This window comes from Nyctereutes procyonoides, unplaced genomic scaffold (genome assembly GCF_905146905.1).
Source record: "Nyctereutes procyonoides isolate TBG_1078 unplaced genomic scaffold, NYPRO_anot_genome, whole genome shotgun sequence".
NCBI classification, from domain to species: Eukaryota; Metazoa; Chordata; class Mammalia; order Carnivora; family Canidae; genus Nyctereutes; species Nyctereutes procyonoides.
This window is the reverse complement of record NW_026575049.1, coordinates 50821382-50844723: the sequence shown is the minus strand read 5'-3', so window position 1 is coordinate 50844723 and position 23342 is coordinate 50821382. Positions and strand designations below refer to the sequence as shown.

Sequence of the window (23342 nt, the reverse complement as noted above, 5' to 3'; positions counted from 1 at the left end):
TTATTTACTTGAGCCAAAGCTAAAATTTTACCCATTGGCACCTAGCTAACAACCATGAAAATCCGGAGTTCTTCAGTTGTTTTCTAACAGCCCCCTTCCTCAAATATTTTTGGATACTTAAGGAAACTTAGAGATCTAAGTTTCAACATTTTTAGGACCAGAGAGAGATCATCTCAAAATTACAGAATTTTTTTTTAAAATTGAAAACAGGATTATGTAATCCAAAATAAACTCTTATTAAAAGGTGAGGAACCCTCATTCTCTATAAAGGTAATTTGCCTAGAGTCACAGAATCAAACCAGGGACTCAAACACCCAGCACAGTGCGGGATCCTCTCTCTCCTTGCCCTTCCCCGCCCCCACCCAAGTACACGCCTGTCCGCCTCTCAGCCTTACTTTATCATACTTTGTAACCTCTTTAATTACCCATCTCAAGCCTAGACAGCAATCGATCAAACTCAAATAAGAGAGAAGTCACCCAAAGGTCTGAAGACCGGAGAATCAGGTAAACTGTTTTGCCACCTACATAAAATGAAAAAACAAAAGGGAGAGCCGGAGCCAAGTGAGAAAGGGTACTTTTTCCGTCTTCACGACAAAAGCTAGGGAATTAAAAAAAAAAAAAAAAAAAAAAAAAAAAAACACGCGTTTTCCTTGGGGACAGATTATGGTGAGGGGACCAGATACGGAAGATAATTCCTCTTGGGGGGTGTTTCTTTTCCTTTGAGTTTGTAGGATCTACAAATAAATAAATAAATAAATAAATAAAAATAAATTTAAAATCACATAAACAATCCTAACCTCGGCGCATTTATAATCCCTCCTTCCCTCACAAATTATTTTCCTGATCGTTATTACATAGACCACGTTCCCAAGAAATAAGTCGACCCGAGGTCCAAGTGCCTGTTTACCGAAACCTTTCCAAGACTCGGGCGACTCTTGTCAGACTGCGATCAGGAAAGTAACTCCCAACTCGGGTTTCGAGCTGAAAGCTCGGGGAACCGGAGCTCGGGGGCTTGCAGATACCCTCAGCTGGGCTAAAGGGCAACGGACGCTCTAGCGCTCCCTACAGCTCACGCCTTGAACCTACCCACTGCCGAAAACGCCGAGTTACCCAGGATCGGCTCCCTGGCTCCACTTTCTCTCTCTCTCTCTCTCTCTCTCTCTCTCTCTCTCTCTCTCTCTCTCTCTCTCCTGCTTAAAAAATCGGGTGAAGGTGGCGGTGGGGCGGAGGGGGGAGAACCGAAAAGGCGAACCGAAGGATTAATCACTTCTCCCCATTACATCAGCAGCCCCCGCCCTTCCCTTCGAGCACCTCCTCTCCGAGAACCGTCGCTACGCGCTAGCGCTCGCGGCGCCCACCCCCCGCTCTATTATATGCCCTGATACCTCCCCATTATCACCCGCCCCACCACACTCCCTCTTCCCTCCTTCCCCCTCCTCGGCGAGGGAGGGAGGAAACCCGAGAGAGGAAACAGGGCGTTGAAGGAAGGGCCTTCGCCATAAGAGCGGGAGCCCCATTGGCCGGTGGCTGTACGGGCGCCCCCCATTGGCTGCCTGGCTGGAATCCCCGCCCCTCCGCGGCCCCGCCCCCTCGCCCCTCCCCCCGCCGCCCCGCGGCCCTCCCCCGCGCCCCCGGCCAGCCCCGCGGCGGGGAGGGACCCACTGGGCGAGTGGAGGCTCCGGCGGTGTCAATGGCTCCTCCTGCCACGGAGCAGCAGCAGAAGCAGCGGCGACGGGGTTGAGGAGGAGGAGGAGGAGGAGGAGGAGGAGGAGGAGGAGGAGGAAAGGTTCCTTTAAGGAGGAGGAACGACGACGCCTCTTTTTCCCTCTATCTCCTCCCTTCACACTCATTTCCCCTTCGCCGAGGAGAGAAGGGGGGGAGGAGAGAGAAGAGGCCGAAGAAAGAGAGAAAAATTCCTCACAGAAATCTCTTTCAGGGGGTGTGGGGGGAGGAAGAGGAAAAAAAAAAAAGAGAGAGCCGGGCGCCCCCCGCTCCCTCCCTCCCTTCTCTCCCTCTCTTCTCCTCCTTCTCCCTTCCTCGCCCGCCCGCCCGCCCACTCCCCCCGCCGCCGGAGACGCCGCTCGGGAGTCGGCGGGCCCGGAGTCTGTCTCCTCACCCGCCGACGCCGCGCTTCGCCTCGGGATCCCCAGGCGGGCGGACGCCCTTTCTTTCTTCCCCTCGCTCTGCCCGTCTCCTGCCTGCGTCCCTCGCGGCCGCCCCGCCCGGCGGCCTCGGCCTTCCCCGTGCGTCAGGCCCGCCCGGCCGGCCGCGCTCGGTCTCGGTCTGTCTCCGCGGGCCTTTCTCTCCGCTCGGGGTCTCGCTCGCCCCTCCGCCCTTCCCATCTCCCCTTCCCCTCGCCCCCTTTCCTTCCTCCCCTCCCCACCCCCTTCTCCGGCCCGGGAGCTCGCCGTGCGTGTGCGTGTGCGTGTGTGTGTGTGTGTGTGTCCCTCCGCCAACGCCGCCACCTCAGCCCGGCAAATGAACTCCGTCCGAGCCGCCAACCGGAGACCCAGGCGAGTGTCGCGGCCGCGCCCGGTGCAGCAACAGCAGCAGCAGCCCCCGCAGCAGCCGCCGCCGCAGCCGCCTCAGCAGCAGCCGCAGCAGCCTCCGCCGCCGCCGCAGCAGCAGCAGCAGCAGCCTCCGCCGCCGCCACCGCCGCCTCCGCCGCTGCCTCAGGAGCGGAACAACGCCGGCGAGCGGGGTAAGGCCGCGCTCACTCCCCGCCGCCCGCCGGCTCGGGCGCCGGCCGGCCGGGCCCCGCGGGGAGGGAGGCCTGTGCGCCCCCCGGGGGTGGGAGACGGCGGCCGAGCGGAGGCGGGTCCCCCGGTGCCGCAGTGTCAGCCCGGCCCGGGCCCCGGCCCCGGCCCCGGCCCCGGCCGGCAGGAAAAGCCGCGGCTTCCCCACCCGCCCGGGCTCTCGCTCAGGCCGCGCTTTGTTTGGTTGCGGGGGCTCGGCACCCTCTACCCCCACCCATCCCTTGGCTTCTCGCCTGGCTCACGGACCCCGCAGGAGTCTGTCGGTGGCTGGGGCGGGGGAGGCAGAGGGTGGGATTTCCCCCTTTTCTGCTGCCTTCCACGGTTTGCCTCCCCCTTCATAACAGAAGGTGTGTGTGTGGGGGGGGGGGGACAACTGGGAGTGATCGGGCGGTGGGGCTGGCTGGGGAACTTGTTTTTCCCCCTTTTCTCTGTTTAGCCTCCCCCTTCCTGTGGAGGAGGGGGAAGGGGGGGAATCCGAGTGGTCTGTGGTGTTGGCCGGGGAACTTGTTTCCCCCACCCCCCTCCCTGGTCACGGGGTAGGGGGAGCCGCGACTCCGCTCTCCCAACCCCACAATGTTTGCTGCGCAGTTTGGCTTTAGTTGCAGAACCCCTGGGAAGGGACCCGTTAAATCGAGACCTTTAAATAAATAAATATAGAACCCATCGGCCATTTCCAGCCCCCTCCCTCGCGTGCAGTGCAGTTACCCTTCCGCCCTCCCGACCACCCCTCTCGCCCGTCCTCCCGCAGCGAACCCCTGCGCCGCTGCGCCAGCCCCTCCGTCTCCCCCTGGGGTCTGAACGCCCCTTGCTAGGAACTGGCCCCTGGGGAGAGAGTGAGTGTGTGCTGTGTCCAAGGCCTAGCGAAATGTGTCATTTGGACCCAACTGTGCAGCTCTGTCTGGTAACCACCATTGTCTGAAGGGCTGAGGCTCCGGGGGGTTGGATTCTTGGTTTAGCAAAAATAATGTTCAGTTCTACTTTGACGATGTGGTTATTTGGGGGAGGTTTATGAGGTAGAGTGTTGCACCTCGGTCTCCAGACGTAACTATTCTCTTTATTAATTAGCTGCGCTCCGCGGGGGTGGAGGTCAGTACCATATTTATGTGTACGGTTGTTGTTTTAAGGAGGAGGGGAATTGTTAGGAGACATTTTGCGTGTTTTCGTTGGCGGATTAAGGTTAATTTTACATGCGTTGGTTGTCACACCTCCTTTGATCAAGGGGATTGAGATTAAATGCCTTTTAAAAATCATACATTCTTTCCTTAAAAACTGTTTCAGTGTTGTACTTGATAAAAAATGAAAGAGAGAGATGATAATCTGAAAAATAGTTCAAAGGGTTTTCACTAGTCACTGTTACCGATAGTCCTTGAGTCCTTTGCTATATGTTGCTGGAAAGAATGTGATGTTTCAAGCCAGTTAGAAGTCTTGTGTAACATTATTGGCAATTGTGTTTTAATGATTCTTTGATACATTTACCTTTTTTTTTTAAATAAATTGAAAATATTTAGTTTCATCATTTCCTTTCACATTTGCATATCAGGGTTTTCCTGTGTTCCATTCAAGTAACACTTAAGACTACTTCCACTCTATGTTGTATCAAAATTTTTTGAGAAAACAGTGACACTAGATTGAAATCCTAGCGTAGTAAGGATTCGTTTGCTAGAAGTAAAGTAAGCGTTTTCAAGATGTACTGATTTGTTCAGACCATTAGGGCTGAGTCAAATCTGTTTGGCCAAACTTAATTTAGTCTCATTGTGTATTTTAAAATATTTATTCTGAATCTTCTTTTCACAATGTGTGTGATTTCAAACTTAGTTGAAGTGCTTTTATCTTGGGTGCTTTTCTTCATTTGTGTGAATTATCAGTTACTAAAGTCTGTTTCCTTTTGAAGTAAATTGACTTGGTTGTTGGCATTGGCATGGCAGAGTGTCAGTTTTCTTTTCATTCATGTGTATAAGCTGACTGACAAAGATGTTCATGAAATCAAGATTTCAATATGTACCTAACCAGCTAGTAAATCAGATGCAATGTAGAATCGCTCCTTTGCTGCAGCTGGGAGAAACTGTTCTGGAGATTCTATGTTGGCACAGAGGGGAAAAGAACTTACTGATTAGCCTTCAGGGAAATGCTGTGGGTCTTTTAGAGGGCAAATAAATGGCTTTAAAATAAACATTAAGATAAATTAAAAGACTAATAAACTTTTTGCCAGCTTCATGTAAAATATGTAATTCTTCAAAAATTGGCAATTTGATTACTTTTTTAAAAAGGTACAGTTTACATAATGATCAGAAGTTAGCCAAAAGGAAAACTCTTTATTTTAAAAGTTTTATGGAGCATACAGAATGTCACTATTTCTCATTTGGGTGGGAGAGGTTTTGTTGTTTAAGAATATGCTGGGTTTCATAACTTTGACAAGGTAATTAAGGAACTACAGCTCACACGTGTGTTTTACTTTTTTTTTTTTTAAACTAACTCTTAATGGATATGTAACACTTGCATTAGAGTTTGGATAGAGTTACATAATAGTGGATCAGACAGCTTTCCTGGTCAGGAATTGAAGTCTCAATTTTTTTAAGACAAGTTAATTCAGTCTTATATTTCATATAAAGGATGGACTTTTGCCTTTATAGTGGTAATAGAATAGTTACAAGATTTTTCAAGCAAAAATTTTGTCAGCTGATTTTTAGTTGCTTATTCACCCACAAAGTAATTGATCTAAAAACTTCCTTGATATGTCCTTAAACACACACACACACACACTTGCGTATGTAATGGCCAATATTTGAAGTAGAGAGAAACAGTCTTAAAGAGTGAATTCTTACGAAGACTTTTCAGAGCCTTCCATGGGGGAGAATAACTTATGACCCACATAGGGAAATAATTGCCTTGGGTGTTTCAAAGAATGCTGTCTTCACTCATGTTATCTGAAATGGCCTACTGTCTTAAGATGCAATACTAATCATTATGTGTTTTGGTCTTTTAGTGTAAGTTCCAGAGTTTAGGATTTCACATATCCCTTTAAACTACTAGAAAATAATTTGTGTTCCACATATATAAGTGGAACATTTGTGTTCCACAAATAATTTGTGTTCCACAAAATAATTTGTGTTATTTTGTTTTGATAATATATTTCAGGTTCAATGAATCTGAAAGTAGTATGGGGTTAGATTTTTTATTTTTACTTTTAAAAATCCTAAAAGGATTTAGCTTTTGCAACTTGTTCTGTTAAATATATCTTAATATCTCTTTGGTAGTCTTTTTCTAGAAGAAGTAGGAGAGCTTAGGAGCCTGCAGAAGTGCTATGTATGCTGAGCACTTTTAGCTTGTAGTTAAAATCGATTACTTTGAATAGGTAATAAGTGCACATAATTAAAAATTCTGGAGTTTCTTGTCTACACTGCCTCACATACCAAATTCTACTGGAATCAATCACTATTATTAGTTTCTCATTTATTATGTTTTAATAAAAGATGAAATTTGACAACTGAAAATCTTGATGTGAAAGTTTTTGAAAATGTAATCTTTTTCTGGTTGGAAAATTCATAAGATTCTTTTGAAGTGCTGAAATTTTAACTGTGTAATCATTTATAGTTAAATATAATGAATACAGGGCAGTCCCAGGGGCTCAGCGGTTTAGCGCCGCCTTCAACCCAGGGCATGATCCTGGAGACCTGGGATCGAGTCCCACGTCAGGCTCCCTGCATGGAGCCTGCTTCTCCCTCTGCCTGTGTCTCTGCCTCTCTTTCTCTCTGTGTCTCTCATGAATAAATAAATAAAATATTTTTAAAAATATATAATGGATACAATATATTAATAGGTATTGCTATTAATTTCTAGTCTGAAATAATCATATAGACTGAAAAAATCATCAGTCTTTTAAATTTCGTATTTGTGGGATAAAAATCTCACCTATGATCCTGGAATTACAGGATTTTGTTTTAACTAAACTTGTTGAAGTAATTGAATACATATAGTAGGACATGAAATATTCCTGATGGAGCTACATATTTATAATATGTAGCAGCCTGGAAACTCTTTAGTGTTCTAGTCATGCATGCTAATCATACTTTCTGTGGGCTTATTCTAGCTCATGATACTTTACCTTCAGGTTCTTCAGAATAAGGAACTTAGAGAATACAAGAATAAGGAACTTCTGCAACCTTTTTTGATAGAAGAGTTCTGGACAAGGGACATGATTTTTCCTGTTTTAGGAATTAAGTACTGTGGGACACTACTCTCCATTCTGGTAGCTAAACCTTCAAAATATTTATATCCATGAAAGGAGAGATGCCACCCAGTTTGTGTGTGTGTGTGTGTGTGTGTGTGTGTGTGTGTGTGTATGGGATGGGGTGGAGGATAGCCTGTTTTTTCAAAGCTTACAGATTATTTAAGGGATAGAAATGAGATAGTGACGATGCCAGTGTTAACTTTGTGCTGATGAGGCCCTATGGGTTGTCACTATACTGCTTTTCTCTTTCTTTACTGGAAGTTCTGGCAAACCCAAGGACAGGCCATCCAGCTTGGAGACCTACCAGGTAAGGCAAGAATCACCAGTAGATCCTGACCTGTTAAGACCCCTGGACTTCTGTTTGGCAGAATTCAAGGCTAGTATTTTCTCGGGTCCCCTCTGCCCCCCTCACGCCCTCTGTCTTAATTTTGAAGCTAAACAATCTGTAATAGTAAGTTATTTCAGCTTGAGGTTTCTTATTGTCCCCCAGTTTATTCCCAGCTAATAAGTTACTTTTATTTTGTGTCTATCTTGTCCCACTGGTCTCTGAAGGGTTATTTTGTTTTAGACTACCAGTTTAATCAGCCCTTTGCATTGCGCTCTCAACTTCCAGAGAATTCCAGTGTATGTGAGGTTGCTAACAGGGTACCCCCAAATTGCAGTTATTACCCTTTGAAAATACAATTATAAAGCAAAATAGAGAGTTGAAACAGTTGAACAGTATGATAGAGCTCAGGGATACGGATACTTAAATGGGGGTTCTAATCCTTGCTACACCATCAACAGGCTTTTTGACATGGGGCAAGCAGTATAAACTCTTGGAGTCTTACTTCATTATCTTTAAAATGAGGATGATGATAATACTTATGGAATAATTCTTGCTGAGAGATTTAAGTATCTAGCACTTGTGAATGGCAGTTTTTAAAAATAATAAGGAATGCAATCAGTTGTATATAAAACTAAACCTGAGAGATAAAATATTTATGAGTTTCGTTAGTTTCCAGCATACCCCAAAATGCAATCTAGGGGGCACCTGCGTGGCTTAGGGCATGATCTCCGGGGTTCTGAGATTGAGTCCTGCTTTGGGCTCCCCGCAGGGAGCCTGCTTCTCCCTCTGCCTATGTCTCTGCCTCTTTCTGTCTCTCATGAATAAATAAATAAAATCTTTAAAAAACAAAATAAAAATGCAATGTAGGTAACTTCATATGGCCTTAGAAAGATTGATTTATAAGTCATTAATTTTATACCTAACGAATTGAAATACTCTTTAAAGGGTAGGAATGAGGAAACAAAAAATAAGTATTTGGAATAATATAATAAACATAGGTCTCTGTTTCTCTTATGTACTAGAGTCTATGCCAGACACTTGCTTATATACTATCTCGTTTAACCCTCTTAACAGTTCTGTAAGATGGACATTAATCAGCAGTGAATATTCATAGCAAACAGAGAAGAATTTCAAAATTGATTTATATCGCTGAGTCTTCCCATAAACAAGAGATAACAAAATGCATTTGGCAGAGTATCTCCATCCCATTTGAGGAGGGAATAACCTAGCTCTTGAAGCACATCTGTCCCCTATCTTATCCCCTCTATTTTATTGAAGGCTGGGACAGTAGTCTGATGCCATTGATTGTTAAACATCTGCTTTCACATTTCCTAAGTAACCTTCTGATCATAATTTTACCTCTAATGTAGATTTGTCTCCAGAAGAGATTGCACTGATTGGCCAGCATGTTTTTCCAGCTTGTTGAGATCACTAAGCACTCATTGTACAAAGAGGGGTAGATTTCCCTTGAATAACTCGTAAGTTATGAATAAAAGGTGTTAAGTCATTTTAGCTCATGGTTATAGACTAGACTATTTCAGGAAGGAAAAATGTGAAATAAATTACACTTCAATGGTAATTTTGACAGGTTTGTGAACTAAATATCCTTTTGATACCATAGCTTGATGTCTTTAGATATACAGCCTGAGTTTTTTTAAAATAGATGTTAGGTTAATATAAGAAATGTGTATAAACTTAATCCTTAGGAAATAGAGAAATGAAACCAACTAACTTCCCTTACATAATTTAAAGAGATCTCAGAAATATTTACTTTGAAAATGAATACATTAATTGTGGGGTTTTTTGTTCATTTTTTTTAAAATCCCAGATAAGATAGTATATTAAAACAAATGTAAATTTTGTATGTTAGTTGCTTACTCTCCCCAATTTCTAATGATCCAGTTGTTAAATGTTTAGCCTGTCTAATGAATGGAAAATTGTGTGACCATGTTCAAAAAGGAGAAAAAATGATTAAATACTGATCTCTCAACTGGTGGCTAAAACTTTAAAAATATTATGGAGTGATGCCTGGGTGCCTCAGTGGTTGAATTTATGCCTTCGGCTTAGGTCATGATCCTGGGGTGCCAGGATTGAGTCCCGCATCAGGCCCCTGCATGGAGCCTGCTTCTCCCTCTGCCTGTGTCTCTGCCTCTTTCTCTCTGAATAAATAAAATCTTAACTAAAAAAAAAAAAAAAAAAAACATTATGGAATACTTCTGCATCTCATGAGAGAAGAGGTACCATTCATCTTTCTTATGAAGAGAACCTACTTTTCTGTTTTCTGAAAGCTTTGAAATTGAGTACAGAAATGGAGTAATAACCTGTGCTTTACAATTATTTTTCTGGGGGGCACATGGGTGGCTCAGATAGTTATGGGTCTGCCTTTGCCTTGGGTCATGATATTGGGGTCCTGGGATTGAGCCCCATGTCAGGTTCCCAGCTCAGCATGGAGTCTGCTTCTCCCTCTCCCTCTCCTGCTGGTTGTGCTTGTGTGTACCTGCTCGCTCACTCTCCCTCGCTCGCTCTCAAATGAATAAATAAAATCTTTTAAAAAATTATTTTTTTGGTAACAGTGAAAATCTTAGCTTCACTGTTTTCTTCTAGTGTGCAACAAATTCATTTTCCAAATGGTTGAGTTAGGTTGTGTCAAATTCTTTTACTATTGAAAGTTTTTCCTCAAAGTGGAATTAACTGGCTAGTATAGGGGTTCAGTCTTTGGTATTGATTTCTTTAGTACCATGTATTGATAACGGACTTAAATCAGTTTTAGCCTTTGCTGGTTTGCATTATTTCTTGACTTAAGTGTAGTTATAAGAATTCTTTTTTACACTCAAGTATTGATTTTGTATCTTACATCCACAGTGTCTAACATAGTATGTATAAGACCACGTGGCTTTATGAGAATCTGTCACTTAGGAGGAAGCAAGTGGGGAAGAGGAAGAACATACAGCTTTTTTTATTCACCTGTTATATTTTGAGTTGGCCAGGGTTGGTATATATATGTCACTAGTGTTTGTTTCTTCCCACATAATCATACATGCTTGGGGGAAAAAAAACAGGCTCTCTAAGGAAATTAGAAGTAATGTAGAATTTAACAGTTGGAAAGTAGAAATCCTTCCAGGTTTGTGTATCATGACAGAGATAAAGGATCAAAGAAGAAGTGTTTGAAAGAAATGGAGTGGGTGAAGACCTTCTGTTTTGAAATTGAGTGTTATTGGCAAAGTGACTGCATGGTAAAAGAAATTATGGAATCCTTCATTTTTCTATGTTAAAAGTAGCCACAGAACTAATTTGTGTGTAACAAAACACACAACTAGTTGAAGTATGTTTGCATTTTTAAGAAACTGATCACTTAGTCAAATTTTGGTATTTTAGACCCAGTAAAAGAGATAGAAAATAAGTGATTTGAACAAAGACCTTTTGGCTAGGAATGCTTCCTCAGAGACAAAATAACCATGTAGGGGAGGAAGAGGGTAGAAGAGTCTTGCAAGAATTGCTTACCTTACACATTTATTGTTTTTCCTAATCTACTTCTGACCCTAAAATTTTTCTTAAGAGACTAATTTTGGGAGGGGGATGGAGAGAAGAAAAAGAATTAGAGGGTGTAGGAGTGGCAGTATGTATGGGTCATTTAAATTAAATTAGCAGTGGTCATTTGAATTAGGAACAATCTATATAGGGGATCCCTGGGTGGTTTCAGCGGTTTGGCACCTGCCTTTGGCCCAGGGCACGATCCTGGAGTCCCAGGATCGAGTCCCGCGTCAGGCTACTGGCATGGAGCCTGCTTCTCCCTCTGCCTGTGTCTCTGCCCCCCCCCTCTGTGTGTGTGTGTGTGTGTGTCTGTGTGTCTCTCATGAATAAATACATAAAATCTTTTTAAAAAGTCTACATATAAGTATATGTACATATATATAACCATATATAAATTGTGAAAATAATTTTATTAGGTTTTTTAAGCTAAGATTTTAAAGTATACAAGTCCACAAATCATTGGTGTATAGCTTGATGACTTTACACAGAGTAAACACATCTGAGTAGCCAGTAATACCTAGAAATAAACACTACCAGCATCCCAGAAGTGGTATTCATCGCATTCCAGCCTTCCTCCCCCACCATGCCCCACCCACCCCCAGGCCTTCCCAGTCATTATGTACAACCCTATCTTTCTAACTGCTTGGATTAGTTAGTTTTGTCTGTTGAACTTTATATAAATGTAATCACCCAGTATGTATTCCTATGTGTCTGACTTCTTTCAATCATTATTTGTTTGTTTCATCCATGTTGTTTCTTATAGCAATAATTTGTTCATCCTTGTTGCTGTATAATATACATTGTGTGAATATACTACAATTTATTCATTGTACGATTAATAGACATAGAGTTTTCATCTTTGGCTGTCAGGAAGAGTGCTGCTATGAGCATTTTATGTATATCTTGGTGAACACATGTACACATTCCTGATAAGTTGTATACCTCAACATTATACTGTTAGTTATCTTTTCCCAGAGGCAGAGCTTACATTTACACTGAAGGTAAAATAGCTTTAGGAAAGATATGAATATGGTCTCTCATAATGTTGCTAAAACAATTGATTTTATTTCAGATATTAATGTTTTTCGTGTTTTGGGATGACTGTTGTAGCATCCTTTAACAGTCCAGTGTTAGGAAGTTTACACATCAACTTTATATACTGTAATTTTCCCCAAAGGTTGTAAGTTGGGTTATTTTGAGGAGGAGGGGAATCTTTTTTTAATTTTAGGAATTTTCAAAAATGCTGTGGACTTTACTATGTGATGCTAAGCTTTCATTCCACAAATTATTTCTTTCTGCTCTTGCCATAAATAATTTTGTTTTCTCTATTTCAGTTTGGAATACTGTTTCTTACTATTTTAAGCTTATCCTTTTAACTCCTTTGAAAATATTTTGCTTTTATTTGGTTGTTTCATTTTTTTTTTCTGCATATCTTAGTTATAAATATAAACATAAAAGTATAAAACTTGGGATCCCTGGGTGGCGCAGCAGTTTAGCGCCTGACTTTGACCCAGGGTGTGATCCTGGAGTCCTGGGATCGAGTCCCACATCAGGCTCCCTGCATGGAGCCTGCTTCTCCCTCTGCCAGTGTCTCTGCCTCTCTCTCTCTCTCTCTCTGTCTCTCATGAATAAATAAAATCTTTTTTTTTAAAAGAAAAGTATAAAACTTTCATAGAAAAATTAGGGTAAAAAAAAAAAAAGAAAAATTAGGGTACATTTTGTTCTTAGGTTATTTTTCTAGTCCTTGGCCAGATCTAGCAGTTCCTGACAGAAAAAGAAGGTGTAAAAGGGCCCCTGCCAGCGACATTGAGAAGTTCTTCCTCAACTGAAAGCTTGTGCTGAAGTGCTAGTTAGTGGCTTTATAAGCTTTACTCCCCACCATACAAATATCCTGAGAATGACAGGCTGTCAGTGACTGAGATGGACCTTTGTTTTCAAGGAACCATTTGCTTGAAACTGATGATATGGTAGCCTAGGATACTAAAAAGACTAAGATCTTAGTATTTGGTGTCTGCTCTTTCAGCACTTCCCAGTTCAGTGTTAGTGCTAACAGTTCTTTCTTGTCCATAAGCAGTGTGGAGGAGACTGCCACCTACCTTCTTTTCTTTTTTCTCCTTCCTTCCTTCCTTCCTTCCTTCCTTCCTTCCTTCCTTCCTTCCTTCCTTCCTTCCTTCCTTCCCCCCCCCCACGCCCCCCCCCAACATAGCCATATTGAGTAAATGTTCCCGTTAAGTTTGGGGAGAAGGAGCCTGAGCTTTTTCATCAAAGTGCCTTTTTTTTTTTTTTTAAAGAAATTTATAACTGTAGGAAACAAACAGGCTTGCTGGAGGGAAGGTGGGTGAGGGAATGGGGTAATTGGGTGATGGGCATTAAGGAGAGCATTTGATGTAATGAGCACTGGGTGTTACATGCATCTGATGAATCACTAAATTCTACCCCGAAATTAATTATACACCATATGTTAACTAACTTGAAATTAATTAAACCAAAAATAAATTAAAAAACAACAACAAAAAAAATGGTTTTTTTTTTTTTTTCTTAGAATGGTTTCTTAATGCCATTTCTAAAGTAGGGGATTTTGAATAAGGTAATTATGAGATACTCTAAAACTTTCTGTATCATTTAAATTACCAGTATAAATCATTGAGGTCTGAACTTTTCTTTTTTTAATTTTAAAACATTTTATTATTCATGAGAGACACACAGAGAGAGGTAGAGACATAGGCACAGAGAGAAGCAGGCTTCCTGCAGGCAGCCCGATGTGGGGTTTGATCCCAGGACTCCAGGATCATGGCCTGGGCCAAAGGCAGGCACTCAACCGCTGAGCCACCAAGGTGTCTAACTTTGTTAGATATTACTATACAGACATGGTTCTTGTTTTGTGGAACTTATAGTTGAGTTAGAGACTAAATTTAAATAACACTCAAAATTAAAATGAATTGCAAATAAGCTTGTTGATACTGTTTTCATTGTCTTCTGATAGATATTTTTAATATTATGTGTGAACACATACATACACCACACCGGAGTTTTGTTTGTATAACCTTATCTGTCCACTGTTTCCAACTTGAGTCTGTTGGAGAATTTTGTATGAGTTGCAATTAAGATGAAGGTTTGTTAGGACTCCCTGCTGTCTGATACATGTTCTACCCTTTAATTATTTATTAAATTACTTTTGTGCCACAATTAGAAAGTTGTTGCAGGGGATGCATGACTGGTTCAGTTGGTAGAGCATCCAGCTCTTGATCTCAGAGTTGTGAGTTCGAGCCCCATTTTGGGTGTTGAGCCTACTTTAAAAAAAAAAAAAAATGTTGTTGCAGCCCATGGTGCCCGGGTGGCTCAGTTGGTTATGATCTTAGGGTCCTGGGATCGAGCCCTACGTCAGCCTCTTTCCTCATTGAGGAGCTTGCTTCTTCCTCTCTTTGCTGCTCCCCCTGCTTGTGTGTACACACACGCTGTCTGTCTCTCTCTCAAATAAATAAAATCTTGAAAAAAGTTATTGCTGCCCAAAGTTTAAGCTAAGTTATGTATGGCATGCTTATGTAAATGATTAAGAAAGAAATGTGCCTAGTGAAGGAAATTGCCTGCAGAGTTGGGGTCATTCATCTTGTTTTCATGATGTTTTCCTTCATTAGATTAATTGTTTTGTCCTTATATCCAGAAATTGAAGGTAGACGGGTTTAAATTAGATTATATGTTGCCAGAATCTAAGATCTTCCATTGCAGAGATAAAACAACACTTTTAAGTTTCTTGATAGCATCTGTAGTCTTAACATACAAGTAGTTGTAACTCTCAGGGTCCCTTTATGAATTTTTTTTTCTGATGCTGTCTTAGTCTCTACTGCAACATCTCAGAGGGAACCTGTCTTCTGAGTCATTTGATTTGAGAACCTCTTAGCTGAAATCTTTAAAGGTGAAAGACTAAGCTGAGAGATATGGGTATAGTGAGCTTATCCAGGGTTGTAAAGTTAAGTCTGGTTTTAGAGGCCCAGAAAAATGACCTATACCAATCATAGACATGCATTGAGAACACACATTCTGAAATTGGGAATATGCACTCTTGGTTTTGCAAAGTGTCTGAACATTTTTGGTGAAATGTTAGCAGTATTGTCTTGGAATGGTGGAGGTGAGGTGATTTTTGTTCTACATTTCTTTGTTTTTTTTTTATTTTTAAATTTTTTTTCTAAATTTTATTTATTTATTTATTTATGATAGTCACAGAGAGAGAGAGAGAGGCAGAGACACAGGCAGAGGGAGAAGCAGGCTCCATGCACCGGGAGCCCGATGTGGGACTTGATCCCGGGTCTCCAGGATCGCGCCCTGGGCCAAAGGCAGGCGCCAAACCCCTGCGCCACCCAGGGATCCCCTGTTTTTCTTTTTTTTTTTTTTTAATACTATATATGGAGTCTGGAAGGAAGGTTTGTATTTTTTTTTTTTAAGATTTTAATAGCAGTGATTGTGATGTGAACTTAGAGTAGTTGGTTTGATATAGTCCTTGCATAGGTGATTTTAAACTTGAATAAAATCTTAAAATTTTACATTTCTCAGTGCTCTATGTTTTAAGTACTTATTAATTTATGGACATTTATAATTTTTGTATCCACAGCAGCTTGAGGATAATGATTGCGTATATCATTTATAGGAGATGAGGATAACTGAGGATAAGAAAGTCAGAATTCAGAATTAAAAACAAATTTGTTATTTGAGACTTTGAGTCACTGATACTGTCTTTCTAGGGTAAGTTTGTGACTGTAGATTATATAAATACAAATAGGTGCTAGCAGTATTTTAATTACATGCCTGGCTGAGTGATGGAAATCTAGTGTGCAAACGTACTGGATATTAGAAAGAAAAAGCAAAACTTAATACTGGGTACAAAAGGTGGCTATTTATTTTGTACCTTTGTGGTATGTATGGACTCATGTATATTTGATAATTTTATGTGAAGGATGTTTTCTTCTCATAAAACTGGAATTAGCCCTGGAAGAATAAGATGACTGTCAATTTATTAATTTGAAACAGATTGCTAAGGGGAATTGTTTCACCATTATCAGTTAAAAAAAGAAGAAACCTTCCCTTTCTAAGATACTATATTCTTAGAAGTTTTGAATTATGGGACCTTATGTGTTTGAGAATAAATAAGAACCTGCAGAGGCTTTCAAAAAATTTGGGCCTTGGCAGCCTAAAATTAATCAGTTTGGAATTAACTCATCTCACATTTGACCAGTCTTCTGATCATCTTCTAGACTTCTTGTAAACTTTAACCAAGAGAAAACATTTTCTTATTAGAAAATATACTTAAGGGCAGCCTGGGTGGCTCAGCGGTTTAGCGCCGCCTTCAACCCAGGGTGTGATCCTGGAGACCCGGCATTGGGATCGAGTCCCATGTCGGGCTCCCTGCGAGGAGCCTGCTACTCCCTCTGCCTGTATCTCTGCCTCTTTCTCTGTGTCTCTCATGAATAAATAAATAAAATCATATACACACACACACACACACACACACACACACTTAAAAACCTTCATTGAAAGAGGTGAACTGTTTTTTTTAGAAGTAGAGGTCACTAGGGGTGCCAGGGTGGCACAGTAAGTTAACCATCAGAATTTTGATTTCAGCTCAGGTCTGATCTCTGGGTCGTGAGATCAAGCCCCACATCTGGCTCTGCGCTCAGTGGGAGGCCTGCCTGCCTCTCCCTCCCTTCCTCCCTTTTCCTCTCCCTCCACACCCTTTCTCTGCCTTCCCCCTGCTCTCACAAGCCTGCTCTCTCAAATCTTTACAAAAAGGGGGGGGGGGCTACTTGTATGATTTAGGGCAAATCAGTCATTAAGTGTAGATTCTAGATAGTAATCAACATAGTTTTATGAAGAGCTGGTTACAGATGAATTTACAATATTTTCCCAAAACCGTGACTTTTGGTAGCTGAAGAAGGAATGAGAGCAACATAAGTGGATTTAAATACAGCTTTTATATTATTAAGTATATTAAATAGTCTTATTGGTGTTATAGTTGGGGGAAATCTTTTGAGATTGTATTGTATGGAAGCTACAAGTTATAAAAATAGTGCTACCATTTGCAAATAGACATTAAGTAAATGGTTGTTTCTGTTTCCCTTCAGCTTCCTTCTCTGGACTAAGATTTGTTCATATAATTACTAATTTAGATTACTGAGCATATTAAATTCATAGATAATAAAAAAATAGACTGAGGTTAAGTACCCAAAAAACCAAGAATAGAAATAAAATTACTTTGAATAGTCTCTTAAGAAAAAAAGTGCCTTCATCTTTGTAGAAATAGCAAAAAATGAGTAGTGGCTTAGAAATGTTGAACCAGAACTAAGTATAGCAGAAAACAATGTGGACTACAGTTGAATGAATCATCTAAAATGTGTTTGTGCATGTGTAAACACATGATACCAATTCATAGTAATAAGATTTGTAAAATGTTGAAGTGGTTGAAAAATATATCTATTAGAAAAATTTGAGATATTCAAGAGAGGGATAAGCTAAAGGATGGCTAAACCTTTCACATGGTTGAAAGTAATTCTGAAGGATGTTCAGTTATTTTTCCGTATACGCAGAAGATAGCTAGGGAAAATTATTATTTTATTGAAAATGAATTTAAATTATTAAGTTTTACACTGATAGAACATTTGGTAAACATCTAAAGAAGACTATATACTTTGCTATTTTGGTGTTAGCTATTAGGATTATATATTTTAATCATCTTAGATATTTTAATTATCTTAGAGATGGTAAATTAGTTAAAAATAGAATGTTAGATATAGAACCATAATCCCAATTCTTGAGGTTTATTTACTTGTTTAAGGTGGTGGTTGGAATTAGAGCCTTGGTCTCCTGACTACCATCAGTCAGTGATGGTAGTGTTGTCTGTTCTTGTTTGAGAATTTTATTATCATTCTGTTCATTATTAAGTTTAGTGGTTTGTTGAGCCTATTGATCTGATAGTTTTCTGTAATTCCTTAGTTGAACTAAACAAAAATTAATTTTTTAGAATGCTTGTACTCAGTAACTTAAAAAAATATGCAGGTCATTTTTAATAGCTTGTTTCTTACAGATTGACTTAATTTTTAAAGTCTGTACTAGTTTTTAAAAAGGCAGTTATATTATTCAGTATAAGATGAACCATATTGATGATAGATTCATGTAAAGATTCCCAGTGCAAAATTCTTTTCCACTCTGAATTCAAGTCCCCATTTATGATAATGGTGGTATTTGAGATCAATAAGGAAATCATTTATTATTCAATAGATGATATTGAGACTATTGATTATTCATTTGGAGAAGCATTCAGTTAATTTTCACTTTGTAAAATATGAAAAAATACATTTCAAATAGGTAAGAGCTTTTTTTTCAATTTAAAAATTTTTTTTACTATACTAAAAACATTTAGCATGATATCTACCTTTTTAACAAAGTTTTAAGTGTGCAATACAGTATTGTTAACTATTGGCAAGATGTTCAACAGATCTGAAGAACTTACTCATCTGGCATAACTGAAATGTTAATACTCATTGAATAGCAACTCCTCATTTCCTCTTCCCCACCTAGCCCCTGGAAACCACTATTCTACACTCTACTTTTATGAGTTTGATATTTTAGATACCCCCTGTAAGTGGAATCATACAGTATTTGTCATACTATAAGTGACTTATTTCATTTAGCATAATGTCCTCTAAATAAGAGCTCAATATTTTTAGAAAATCATAGAAAAATTTTTAAAAAGTACTTTTTCCTCAGCAGTGCCAAAAAAATCAAAGTCATTAAGGAAACATCAAGAAATGGACTACATAAATGGAATGAAAGTTCTGTGCCGTGAAGGGTGCTAATAAAGTTTTAAGGCAAATGATAGACTGGAAAAAAATTTGCACTTTCTCTAATATACAAATGATTAATATATGAGTTTTTATGAAAAAAATCACACAAAATATTGCTTATTGAGCTGAATCTTCTCTAAAAAGAATTTTACCCCATTTGCCCTTCTCCCTTCTACCCTCACAGAAGCAGCAACTATCATGAATTTGGTATGAACCTATTCATTACATTTTTAAAAATACTTTTATGTATTTCCATGAATCTGTAAACAGTTGTACAGTGTTATGGTTGTTACTGTGGGGAAAGTAAAAGCTTGCCTTCAGGATGTTTCAGTGCAGTAAGCAGGAACATAAATATTCTCTCATAATATGTTCAGTGTTTAATGTGTAAGTGATAAGTGAATGATACAAATCATGAGTGCCTGCCAATTTTTCAGTGATTATTGAGCGAATTAATGAATATAGAAGTATATAAAAAATTTTTTTAGAAATATAAAATTTAAAGGAAAGTCAGTTCTTTTCTCTTCCCCTATCCACCATTCCCCAGAGGTAACTCTAAACTGTGTATGTTTACTGCTGAGGTTGTTTTTAATTACACATACTTTATTAAAAAGAAACCACAGTAAATACATTAATTTGTAAATTTAGTTTTTTTACTTAAATATGTCCTGGGTATTTTTTGTATCAATATAAAATTATTTATTTTTTACAATTGCAGAATAGTTCATTATATGAATGGACCATGATTTATGTTAAATGTACCTCTCTTGATTAATGTTCAGGTTCATATTTTTTGCTGTTTTAGTATTGAAGTAAATATCTTTGTACAAGTATCTTCACGTGTTTTTGTCATAACTTTGGTTTCTTAAAAGTGAGTTATTGTGTTAAAGGGATATTTGCATTTTAAAGTTTGATAAATGTTGCCAAATTTGTTTTTTATAATACTCCTACCATTAATGTATGAGATTAAATGTTATTGAATGAATGTATACATGATATGCTTAAAAACAGAGGGGAAACCAGTCTGAGAGCTGAAGTGGTTTAAAAAGACTTGCCAGAGAAAGTGAATGCTTAAACTAGATCTTGAAGAATGAGTATGTCACAGATAAAGAAAAGGGGAAAAAAGGGATATTCTTAGTAAGAGGAAATGGGCCAGAGAACATGGAAGAGTTACCAGGACAGAATTTTAACTCCATCATCATACTCTGTTCATCTTGCAGTTCACTTTGTCTTGGTGTTTCTTTTCCAGAAAAAAGTTAAAGTTGAGTTAGGCACTCTTCTGACTTTAAAACTTTACCACCTGTAGAATAGTCTAAATTCTTTAGCCCAGATTCAAAATCTTCTATACTTTGGCTGCACATTTTTCTTTTATATGGGTCTTCTTTTGGCCGACTTATCTACAAATTGTTCTTGAATGAACCAGAGAGGCTGCTCCTCTCATTTTCTTTTTACATTGTTGCGAATTTTTGAACTCAGTGCTTGCTTGACTTCAGTATTTTTTTTTTTTAAAGATTGTATTTATTCATTTGTGAGAGACAGAGAGGCAGAGACATAGGCAGAGGGTGAAGCAGGCTCTTCACAGGAAGCCCGATGTGGTACTCCATCCTGGAGCCCCGGGATCACACCCTGAGCCAAAGACAGACACTCAACCACTGAGCCACCCAGGTATCCCTTTACTACAATATTTAATCACTTGTTTTTGAGTCCTCATGCTTTTGTGATAGCTACCCATATTTCAGCCTCAGGTGCTTACCATCATTTACATTTATGTACTAAATTTATGTAAGCATAAAAAGATCCACTTATGCTTAATGTGTGGAGGATTATCAGTAAGTATTTGATAATATTTTCTGTAGTAAATTCATCTTGTTTGATATCCTGAATGACAATTCAGTATGAATGTAAATTTTTATTTACAATACTATTTGTCAGTGAAGTTTCTGAAAACTCTCCAGAACCTACTTTCCATATTAATCGATATCTGATATCAGTGTATAGATTTCTGATACACAGTAGAAATGATGTGTAATTTATATGTTAAGCATAACAAGAAAAATATTTTTGAAAGCACTTAAGTAGAATTAGCTATCTTTATATCCATGGGAAAACACAAGGAATTTTGGTTTAATAACTATATTTAGTAGTTGTGATATTAATAGCAGTCATTTATTGATTGGATAGTCAGTAAATGTGTTTTATTTTTTATAACAGCCTTCATCATTTGTTGTTGTTTAGCAGGATAAATACAAAAAAAGTATGCTTCTAAATGCCCCATAGTGAAATTGTAGAACATAATAAAATAGAGTTCTTTAAAATAATGAAAAAAGCCAGAGTGCTACACCAAAATATCAGTTATATTGACAGTGTATTTGCTAGAACAAATAATTTCCAGAAGATAGAATACTCTTTCCTCAAAATGTAGAGGTAATATAGCTGTTTGACTTGAATTCTATACCTATTTAAACTATCAGTTACCAGCAAGAATGAGGCCCAAAATGAGGATATACACAAAAATTAAGAGTTCATCACCTGTAAGATAGAACCAAAATACTAGACAATTACAATAAAGTTGAAAGGGGATTACATTGAGTCAAGAGTGCTATAATTCAGGGCGCCTGGCTGGCAGAGTTGATAGAGCATGTGACTCTTGATCTCAGGGTTGTGAGTTAGAGCCCCAAGTTGGGTATAGAGATTACTTAAAAATAAAATCTTTAAAAAGAGAAAGTGCTAAAATTCTTTTTTTCATAAGGAGTGAGTACAGAGATACTGAGAACTCTAAGACATCTTATAAAAATAGTTGTTTTTGTGTATTTCTGCAGCCAGACTATCTGGATGAAATCCTAGCTTATTCCTTATTAGCTGTGTAACATTAAGGGTACTCTACCTTCCTGTGCCTACATTTTCTTATCTATAAACGGGATGACAATAATCCTCATACCATTATGGAGAGGAATAGAACACTATTCAGTAAAAGTGTAAATACTCAATACATGTTTGCTGTTGAGAAAAGAGTAGAAATAAAACCTGTGACTTACAGGCCAGGAGAACTAAAATGAAGGAATGAAGAAAGCTTACCCCTTAGTATACCATCAAGATCAGTTGGACTTATTTTAGTTTTTTGTATTCTCTTTTGGGCACTTCTAACCACTTAAAAGCATTTGATTTTGGCATTTGATTACTTTTATTCTTTGTTAAAGATCTTCCAATGAGCAGAAAAATTTTGCTTTTTAAAAAAAATCATTCTTTGCAAGAATCCATCAGATCCTTTTTATAAATCTAAGGTATATTATTAGAATATATATTATAGAATCCTAGTGATCTTTTTCTGTATCTTGAAATATTTTGCTGTTTCTGGGAATTTTATCATTACCACCGATTATTTTCTGCTGTGCTTAAAAAAAAAAAAAAAGAACGATGGGATCCACTAGAAGAAGATATAATAGTGAAAGAGTCATTTTTCAGCTTTTAAAATTGCATGTATTGTATCCTTCAAAAAAGATGTAAAAGAGGATGGGAGACATACAGATAAAAAGATAAATACAAGGTGAGAAGTAGCACTATAGGCGTGAGGTGTCCAGTACAGTAGCCAGTTGCCACATAGGATTATATTTAAAGTAATTAGAGTTCATAGAATTTAAAATTCTGTTCCTCAGTCACATGAACTGTGAAGTGGTTATATAGAGGGAATGTAACAGTATATTAGTTTCATTTCACCATGGCTACTATATTGGACTGCAAAGCATAGAACATTTTCATCATTGCAGAAAATTCTGTTGGATATCACTGCTCTAGACACTATGATAGTGAAATTGATCATAGAAGTAATAGCAATATTGATCACATATGTGAAATCTCAGATTACGAACTCAAGATGTTTTGTGCTGTCCAGGGATGATGTGAGAAAACTAACTTGTTTAAAACTATAGACTTAGCCAGTACTAACACTGAAACTCTTTTTACGTTTCCACTTGATTAGTCTACAGATCTTTTGAAAATATGGGTTGTAGCTATTTACAATATCATAAAGCAGAATATTTAGATATTCCTTTAAAAACAATATGTCAACATAATATACTTTTATGAAAAATAACCTTTTCAAAACAAATAATGGAGTAGCATTGTTTTACATTTTTGTAAATCTGATGTTTTCCTCAAAGTTTGTTGAAAATTTGTATGTTGGAATCTAACCCTTGATGCTTTTGGATATGGGGCCTTTGGAAGCTGACTAGGTCACAACTATAAAGCCCTCTTGAATGATATTAGTGACGTTATTAAGAAGATGCCAGAGATTTAGCTGACTTTTTCCATGTTGTTAGAATACTAGATAAAGTCAGTCATCTGGAAAGGGGCCTTTACCAGAACCTAACCATGCTGACATTATGATCTTGGACTTCCAGCCTACAGAACTGTGTAAGATAAATTTCTGTTGTGGTAAGTCACTCAGTTTATTTTGTTACAGCAGCCTGAGCTGACAAGACACTTGGTATCTGGCTTCCCCCCAGAGCAAGTGATCTAAAAGGGACCAAACAGGAAGCCACTGTTCCTTTTGTGACCTCTTTGAGTGAAATTTCTATTCATTTGAGGCAAGTCACTTGGTCTAGCCAGTAATTAAGGGAAGAAGAATAAGGTTTCACCCATGGAGGGAGAGGTATCAAAGAATTTGTGGACAT

General features: G+C 39.0%; 1 protein-coding gene across 1 annotated transcript in view; it reads left to right on the top strand.

Annotated features, from left to right (window-relative positions):
• The first annotated feature begins 1786 nt into the window (after positions 1–1786).
• Positions 1787–23342, top strand: part of FBXO11 (F-box protein 11) — an 88783-nt gene continuing 67227 nt past the window's right edge. Inside the window, exon 1 of the mRNA XM_055327974.1 lies at positions 1787–2701. Within this exon, the coding sequence (XP_055183949.1) occupies positions 2479–2701 (223 nt within the window). The 5' untranslated portion in view covers positions 1787–2478. The remainder of the gene's footprint in view (positions 2702–23342) is intronic.